This window comes from Solanum lycopersicum, chromosome 9 (assembly GCF_036512215.1).
Source record: "Solanum lycopersicum chromosome 9, SLM_r2.1".
NCBI classification, from domain to species: Eukaryota; Viridiplantae; Streptophyta; class Magnoliopsida; order Solanales; family Solanaceae; genus Solanum; species Solanum lycopersicum.
The window spans coordinates 56,552,211-56,561,543 of record NC_090808.1 but is presented as its reverse complement, the minus strand read 5'-3'; the positions used below and the strand labels follow the sequence as shown (position 1 = coordinate 56,561,543).

Here is a 9,333-nt window from a genome sequence, read left to right as displayed (position 1 = left end):
CCTTTTATATGGACAAGTCACTTTCCTTAAAATCTTTGTCATTGGTTGGAGAAGTCTTACTTTCTGACGCCATCGGGAAGTGCGACCTACTTTCTGTACCGTCTCCAGTTAGAAGTCAACTGGCTCATCATAATGAGAGTCTGGTACCTCTATAAGGTCCCTGGGTTTGTTTCATCTTCAGCACTTAAGTAAGAAACCTGGTACCTTTACAAGGTCCGTAAGTTTGTCAAATCATCAAAATTAAAAATAACATTTTCCCCCTTTTTGATGATGACAAACACCGATCTATGATCTACTCCAACTTAGTTCCCCCTTGCTGTATTCCCCCTTACTCTATTCCCCCACATGTATATTCCCCCATATAAATAACCATTTAGCTACATACAGTTTTACTTCCCCCTTTTGGCATCATAAAAAAGATATAGAGTAAACCAATGATGTCAACTGAAATACTAAACAAGATCAAATCTCAAGAGCAATCAATCAGTAAGGAAAAAGAATTCACAAAAGAGAATAATCAGAACAGCAGAGGAATAAGTCAACCAGCATGTCATAATAACATTAATACATTAAAATCAAACTGAATATCCATCAACACAAAGATAAGACACACAAAAAAATGACACAGGGGAGGATTGTTTAACAGGCTAGGAAGAGAGGGGAGGATGAGATAGGGACAGAATGACGAGAGTTAGTCGTGCATTGGCAGCATCATTATCTTTGATAGCCTTTTCCTGCAAGGCAGTGATCTTTGCCTTCAACTCTGCATTCTCTCTCTCCAGAGCTTGTACCACTGAAGAACTAGGTCCCTCACTCTGTGCAGTAAGCAGTTCTACTTTGAGTATAGCAATCTTGGCCTCTTTACCACTCAAATGCACAGTGAGCTCCTCAACCTCGTGCTTAAGTTGATCTTGATCTTTGATAAGTTGAGTCATCTTTCTCTTTGGATAACCTCTCTCTTCAATGCAATCGCACTCAACCAAGGTACTCTAGGAGATAGTCTGTTTAACTGTCCCAACCTTTCCAACACTTAGAGGAATTTGAAAATGTTTGAATACTTCCGTGAGAAAGTATCCGTAGCCCATTCCATGAACACCTTTCCTCTCGATTACGGTTTTGTGGATATGATCAAGCATTAGACCTGGGAGATTCAGGTCTTCGAAGCTACACAGCATCTCCATCACAAACAAGTCAGCAGCAGTGGCTACTATCCTCTTTTTAGTGAGAGGAAGAAGAACTTTGTTGATGAACTCAAAGATCAACTGGTACTCGCTCTTCATGATTTTCTTATAAATCCCAGCAACCTTGGTTGTGGGTGTCTTAGAAATCACAGATGCAAACTCAGTAGAGAATGTCCTTCCCAGTACAGACCGGGTCCCCTCTCTAGGCACCCTGAGAATTTTGTTTCAAGACACCCTCATCTAGTTGTACAGCAATGTCATTGACCCGTGTGAGGATGCTCCCATTTTCCTTGAATTGAACATTATAGTAAAATTTGTGCATTTGTTCTTCATGGAGGATGGGGGATTTTCTGTTGAACAAGTGTATCCAAGATTGAATCTCTACCATATCGTGAAGAGAGTCCATGCGGAAGAGTTATGATTCCCATATCGAAAAATCTCCTTGCCAAGACGTCTTGGTTTCTCAGGCTGTCAACAACTTACTGCATGTTGACACTCTCATCTCTCCTGGCTTGGGAACCAGGTCCTTGTGACCTCTTCCTTTTTCCCTCAGAACTCTTCTTTTTCGACTTTGTGTTTTCAACCTTCTTTGTGACTTTTCCCTTTTTCTTCTCTGACCTCTTCTTCTTAGTTTTCTTTTCCACTTCCTCACCAGACAACTCAACAACATTAGTCTCAGGTATTTTAAAATTTGATACCTTGAAGGTTCTGGCACTTCTAACTGCAGCAGTAGAACGTGCACTGGCCTTCAAGGCATGGGCCATCAACTTTTGAGCAGCAGACCTAGTGGTAGGTCTTCTCCTAGGGGCCTCTTCTACAACCTTCTCCTTCCCTTTTCTAGATATCTCACCTCCTCTTCGCTCAACCTTCCATTTTAAAGTTTTCTCCTTACATTTAGAGTTAGAGGAGGAGGAAGAAGGGTACTTTCCTATTTTAGGCGTTTTATCAAAAATGGGTTGAGTGTTTCTTACCTCTTCCCTCTGCAAAACTTCAGTTTGCTCCGCCATTGCTTCTTCCCGCATCATAACCAAGCTCTCAATCACCAACTCTTCACTTGCTGCCAATATATTGGACTCAGATGCCTTATGCTTGGGTATATCTCCTTCAAAGAGATTGTCAGGAAACATATCTTGAAATGGACCAGGTCCGGTAGGCACGCAAGAACTATTTAGATCTATGGCATACAAAGGATTGTCGGGTGTGTCTTATTGAGAACTAGAAGGGGGATTGGGTCTGGCCTGTACAGTAGACGGAGAATAGAAAGCAAGTGGCTCTATTTCGCTAAGAGCATCTAGCATCTTTTTGGAGGAAGAGGAAGGAGAAGACATGTTTAACACACAAGAAAATAGTTTTTCGAACAGAGAGAAGAAGAAGAAGAAACAAAGTTTGCCTTTTTAACTTTTGCTTAAACCCTTCATGAAACAAGAAGAATGTTAAAGGCCAGATGTGGATTTCAAAAGAAGTAAATAGGGTTTTTAAAAGGCGTGAAAAGGTGCAAGGTCCGTGATTGGATGTGTCGTTTTAGAGAGAAACTATGGGACTAACGGTCAGAGTGACTGATGAGTGACACGTGGCATTACCAACGGTCATATTTTTCATTTTCAAATTAATGTATAAATGCTAACCTGGACAGGAAAAAGGTACCATAGCATAGTTTAAAACCTCATTCCTCAGTTGTTCTATTCACTTCCCTTGCTAAGCAAGTCCTTCCTGAAAGTATACCTACAAAGGATACAAAAAGGATCTTTGTTCAGATATTTAAATTTTCACACAAAGGATACCTACACTACAATTTTAGCCATCAAGGGAGTTCAACTGTTGGAATCTAAGAACATCACTTGGAGATCAACATGCCCAACATCAACCGATTTCTCTCAAATTGATCCTTGCTGAGAGCCTTGGTGAAGATATATGCAATTTGCTCCTCCGTTGGACAATATGTGAGCACAAATTTTCCTTCTCAACATTATCTCTCAAAAAGTGATGTCTAACATCAATATGCTTTGTTTTCTTATGATGGACTCGATTCTTTCCCATACTAACAGCACTAGTATTGTCACACATAAGAGGAATTGCTTTGATGTGAATCCCAAAATCTTCAAAGTGTTGCCTGATCCACAGCAACTGTGAACAGCAGGCTACAACAGCTACATACTCAGCTTCAGCAGTTGAAAGAGCCAAAGAGTACTGCTTCTTGGTTCTCAAAGAGATAAGTGATGATCCAAGAAAATGAGTCATTCCAGAGGTACTCTTCCTATCAACTTGATAACCAACAAAATCAACATCTGCAAAACCAACAAGATCAAAAGTGTCACCTGCTGGATAGAAGAGAACCAGGTCCCCTATTTTCTTCAAGTATCTAAGAATACGTTTTGCAGCCTTCAAGTGTGAATCACGAGGACATGCTTGAAACCTGGCACACATTCCAACACTATAAACAATATCAGGCCATCTAGCAGTCAGATATAACAAGGATCCAATGATTCTCCTGTACATTGTTTGATTTACAAGAGGATCAGATTCCTCTACTACCAGTTTGGAATTTGTTCCCATAGGAGTATCAATAGGTTTACAGTCAAACATATTGAATTTCTTCCGCAGCTCCTTAATGGACTTCTCCTGACAAATTGAAATCCCATTTGATGATTGCTTAATTTGCAGACCCAGGAAGAATATAAATTCACCCATCATGCTCATTTCAAATTTCTTTCCCATTAATGATGAGAATTCTTCACACAAATGTTCTGAAGTAGCTCCAAAAATTATGTCATCAACATAAACATGAATGATAAGCAATTCTTGTTCTCTTTTTAATAAGAACAAAGTATTGCCTATCTTGTCTCTTTTGAAACCATTCTTCAGCAGAATCTTTCACAACCTTTCATACCACGCTCTTGCAGCCTGCTTCAGACCATACAATGCCTTATTCAATCTGAACACATGATCTGGTAGCTCTGCATCATCAAAACCAGGAGGTTGTTTGACAAATACCTCCTCCTTGAGATCTCCATTCAGAAATGCACTCTTCACATCCATTTGATACAGCTTGAACCCCATGAATGCAGCAAAAGCTATTAAAATTCTAATAGCCTCCATTCTGGCAACAGGTGCAAATGTCTCATCATAGTCTATTCCCTCTTCTTGATTATATCCTTGTACCACCAACCTGGATTTATTTCTAGTAATCACTCCATTTTCTGAAAACCCATCTGGTTCCTATTACTGTTCTGCCTTCAGGTCGAGAAACCAGGTACCAAACCTTGCTTCTTTCAAACTGATGAAGTTCTTCTTGCATAGAGTTGATCCAATCTACATCACTTAATGCTTGTTTCACATTCTTGGGCTCAATAGATGATATGAATGCTGAGAATGCAACCACATTTCTTGTTTTTGATCTAGTATGAATTCAAGAATTCAAAGGAGAAATAAGATTATCAAGAGGATGTGATGAAATATGCTTCCATCCTGATCTTGGAGCAGACTGGTTGAGCTGATCGGCATGTTCTTCTTCATCAAGAGAGACATCATTTCCTGGGGAGTTTGATGTACTCTGGCTGGAATTCTGAGTAGTACTAGGTACCTCATCGCCCTTTTCAACCTCATCAGCCTCTTCAGGTAAACTATGATTCTGATCATCACAGTCATTTTTCAGTTAGTGTTCTGCATCAGCTTCACTTCCTTCAATTTTCTTCAAATTGAACAGTTTCATCAAATCATCTTCATCATTTGATCCATTATTCTTCAAGCTTCCATCTTCATCAAATACAACATGAATGCTTTCTTCAATACTTTGAGTTCGTTTATTGAATATTCTGTAAGCCTTGCTACATGAAGAATATCCAACAAACACTCCTTCATCACTCCTAGGATCAAATTTACCCAGATCATCCTTTTCATTATTCAGCACAAAACACCTGCATCCAAATGCTCTAAGATAGCTCAGCATAGGCTTTCTGTTGTTGAGCAGCTCATAGGGGGTCTTATTCAAAACAACTCTTATCAGACACCTATTGGTAACATGACATGCTGTGTTAACAGCTTCAGCCAAGAAATTTTGAGGGAGATTTGATTCAATAATCATAGTTCTGGCAATGTTCACCAAGGTTCTGTTTTTTCCTTTCCACTACTCCATTTTGTTGAGGAGTTCTTGGAGCAGAAAAATTATGACTTGTACCATTCTCCATGCAGAATTTATCCAGTTTTGAGTTCTCAAACTCAGTACCATGATCAGATCGAATGCTGCAAATGACTTGATTCAATTTGGTTTGAATCATTTTGAAAAACACCACCAACTCTCCTGCTGTGTCTGCCTTTGAAAACAAGAATCTTGTCCAAGTATATCTCGACTAACAATCACCAAAATATACTTCTTCCCATTTCTGCTTTAAATCTTCAAGGGTCCACACAGGTCCATATGAAGCAGCTCTAGTGTTCTTGATGATGTTACTTGCTTTTTGGGCTTAAAGGATGATCCGATTTGTTTTCCTTTAACACAAGCTTCACAGATTTTATTTTCTGCAAACTTCAGCTTTGGCAGACCTCGGACTAGGTCCTTAGAAATAAGTTTGTTCAATAAAGATGAGCTTACATGCCCCAGCCTACGATGCCAAAGATGAGCATTCTCATTCTGAGAACTGAGACATGTCAGGTCATCTCCATGAGACGTTTCTAAGTTGTCTACATACATATTTTTACTTATGTGTGCAGTAAGAATTACCTTCTTTGTAGTTAGACTCACCACAATGCACTTCTCAGAAGTAAATTTGACTTCATTTCCTTTGTCACATATTTGAGACACACACAACAAACTGTACTTCAACCCATCCACATGATACACATTGTCAATTGAATCTTCAAGAGATCTTCCCACTTTGCCATGTCCCAGAATGTACCCCTTCATTCCGTCACCAAAAGAGACACCTCCTCCTTGAAGTGTCTTGAGTGAGAGGAAGTTTTCTACATCACCAGTCATATGGTTAGAGCATCCACTGTCCATATACCAACATTGACTACTGCTTCTCTCACTCACCTGCACCAAGAATCACTTGTTTAGCTTGGGAACCCATTTCAATTTGATTTCCCAGAAGGCAGACAAAGGAGTGATTAGATTTTATATAGTCCAATAGGGTAGATTTTGAAGCTTTCTAACAAAGGACATTGGAGCAGTGACAGATTTTTTCTTTGAAAATCTGTGAGTTGAAACATGCTTTGGAGGACCAGGTCTCTCTTTTGGTGAATTTTGCCTTTCAGCATAATTAGAGAGTCTTTCATAGGAGTTTCTCCAGCTAGCACACTCTCCCTTTAGATACCCATTCTTACCACAACGAAGACATAGAAGATTTTCAGACACAAACACATACTTACTGTGAGGATTATAAGGAGGAGTGATGTTCAAACTTCCTAGTCCTTTCTTATTGAAATTACTCAAATTTGTTGCATTTGACAGTAACTTTGAGGATTTTGTCCACTTAAGGGATTTTTCAAGTTCTTCCTTAAGTTTGACAATATCCTTTTCTAATTTGTTTCTCTTTTCCAGCGACAGACCAAGGTTTTTCTCAGAGTTTTTCAATTTTTCTTAAATTTTACCTTGTAAACCATTTGACATTTCATTTAGCTTTTCAGGTTCTTCAGTTATCTGATTCAACTGGTTCTTAAGTTCAAAATTATCAGACTCTAGAGACACCATTCTTGACATTTTATCTTCACGTTTAACTTTGTTTTCAGTTAAACTGTCACGTTCAGCATTCATGGTAATCTATCATGAGTTTTGCCAATGTTCTCAATTTTTTAAGAGAATATTTATCCAAGTCATTTTTCATAACAAGAAGAGTTGCCTGGTTATCCTCTTCTTCATTTTCTGTATGAGCCATGAGAGCAAACATTTCATTGAAAACGGTTTCCTCCTCGTGTACAGCCACCATAGACACATCTTTTGGTTCATCAGGGTCTTCTGAATCACTTGAAGATTCACCCCATGCAGCAAGAGCCTTTTTGACCACAAAATCTGCAGCAGCTTTTCAATCTCTCTTACCGCGTACCAGGTCCCTTCTATTTTCTTTGTCACTTCTTGGTTTATGATGTTCCTTGTTTTCATTCTTGAGCAGAGGACACTCTCTGATAAAGTGCCCAGCTTTTCCACACTTGTAGCATGTATCACCTTGAGTGGCATTTCGATTACCATTTGTTCCTCTTATATAAACTTTGTTTTTTCTCACAATTTTTTGAAATCTGCTGATGAGATATGTCATGTCATCATCACTGGAATCTTCATCTGATTTGTACTTCAGCATTAATGACTTATCCTTCTTGGCTTCCTTCTTTGATGAATCGTAGTTTCGATTTATCTCATGTGTCTTCAGATTTCCAATCAAAGCATCCATAGTCAGCAACTTCAAATCTTTGGCTTCTGTAATGGCATCAACCTTGCTTTCCCAAGATTTTGGAAGAATTCGAAGTACTTTTCTGACTTGTTTGCTCATACTTATAAGTTCACCAAGACTTTGCAGCTCATTTGTAATGGAAGAAAATTTTGTGAACATGTCATGAATTGTTTCTCCTTCCTTCATTTTGAACTTCTCATACCGTGAGGTAAGCATGTCAATCTTCGATTCTTTGACTTGTTCAGTTTCTTCATGTGCCGTCTTCAAACAGTCCCAAATTTCCTTAGCAGACTCACAAGCTGACACCCTGTTAAACTCATCAGAACCTATCCCACATATAAGAAGAGTTTTAGCTTTGTAGCCCTTTTCAATCTTTTTTCTATCAGCTTCGTCGTACTTCTGTCTAGGCTTTGGAACAAGACTAGTTTTATCTCCATCCTTTTATTCCATCATCGGAATAAACGGTCCATCAAGTACAATATCCCATAACTCGCTGTCTTCAGCCATGAGGTAATCGTGCATTCTAACTTTCCACCAACTGTAGAAATGTCCATTGAAACGGAAAGGTCTTGTTGACGACTGACCTTCTTCGAGATTAAGTGGAGCAGTCATTCTAGAGCAAATATCACTTCCTTGGTGTTAACCAAATAGATAGTGCCTGCTCTGATACCACTTGATAGAATATATGCCTTCACTTAACAAAGTAATGGACCAGGTCCCTTACTACACTAATGAATAAAACCAGAAAGTTAAATGCAGTAAAATCAACACAATGATTTTACGTGGAAACATCCTTGCTTAAGGGAGTAAAACCACGACCTCTCTCACAAGATTTTCAATCGTTTTCACTAATATTCAAAAGCAAAAGTAAAACACGATTACAATGAATGTGAGAAGAAGTTTTTAATCTCACGTTTAAACAATAGTCTCTATTGCTTAACAAGCCTAAGTAGAAAACAATCTACCCACTAAGCTATCCCACTTGGACAACCTAGACTTTCAACACTACCCACTGATTCCTTTATAGTTTCAAGAATAGTTTACAATATAAGAACAAGAGAATATATTCCTAAACAGTTACACTAAAAGCTCCAGAGATTACTGCTGTTCTTGGAATAATTCTGCCTTTTGTTTACTAGAAACCTTTGCAAATGATCTTGAAGAGTTGTATCTCAAGTTGCAAAAACTACCCAAGATGTTTAGGAAAATGCCTTTTATATGGACAAGTCACTTTCCTTAAAATCTTCGTCATTGGTTGGAGAAGTATTACTTTCTGACGCCTTCGGGAAGTGTGCACCTACTTTTTGTACCGCCTCCAGCTGGCAGTCAACTGGCTCATCAACATGAGAGTTTGGTACCTCTACAAGGTCCCTGGGTTTGTTTCATCTTCAGCACTCAAGTAAGAAACCTGGTACCTTTACAAGGTCCCTAGGTTTGTCAAATTATCAAAACTACAAATAACATTATCATTTTCAATTATCAAGATTTTGGCTTAAGAAATAAGAACTTGTGACATGTCTATTTCGACGTGCAATCTGCATATTATAATTTCTATTTTTTCCACTACTTTTGATTTCTTTTATTCTCGTTGATTTCAAAATTTAGAGTTGTAGGGGAATAAAGTACATTTCCTGAAATTTGGCATTTATTCTGATGGTGGAAGCTTAATTGTGATTTGTATTTTGTTGGGTGTTGTTGTATAAAGGTATATCTATTGAGTTTTAGGTATCTGCTTAATGTTTCAGATTTTGCTTCACAGAGTTATTATGTTT

General features: G+C 38.5%; 1 protein-coding gene across 1 annotated transcript; it reads right to left on the bottom strand.

The window, feature by feature from the left end:
* Positions 1–5,565: 5,565 nt before the first annotated feature.
* On the bottom strand, positions 5,566–8,173 carry LOC112942225 (uncharacterized). The gene is made up of 6 exons (XM_069289583.1): positions 8,090–8,173; positions 7,220–7,999; positions 7,016–7,168; positions 6,768–6,936; positions 6,331–6,695; positions 5,566–6,210 (listed from the first exon to the last, which is right to left on the bottom strand). The coding sequence occupies exons 1-6, from the start codon at positions 8,171–8,173 to the stop codon at positions 5,566–5,568; spliced, it is 2,196 nt and encodes a 731-aa protein (XP_069145684.1).
* Positions 8,174–9,333: the final 1,160 nt, after the last annotated feature.

Bases quoted from the DNA above. Each gene is read 5' to 3' on its own strand.
- LOC112942225 (XM_069289583.1), bottom strand. From the start codon at position 8,173: ATGACTGCTCCACTTAATCTCGAAGAAGGTCAGTCGTCAACAAGACCT. The intron at 8,000-8,089 runs GTTAGAATGCAC...ATGGAATAAAAG, and splicing joins ATTTCTACAGTTGGTGGAAA to GATGGAGATAAAACTAGTCT. The intron at 6,211-6,330 runs GTTAGAAAGCTT...TTCTTGGTGCAG, and splicing joins TCACTGCTCCAATGTCCTTT to GTGAGTGAGAGAAGCAGTAG.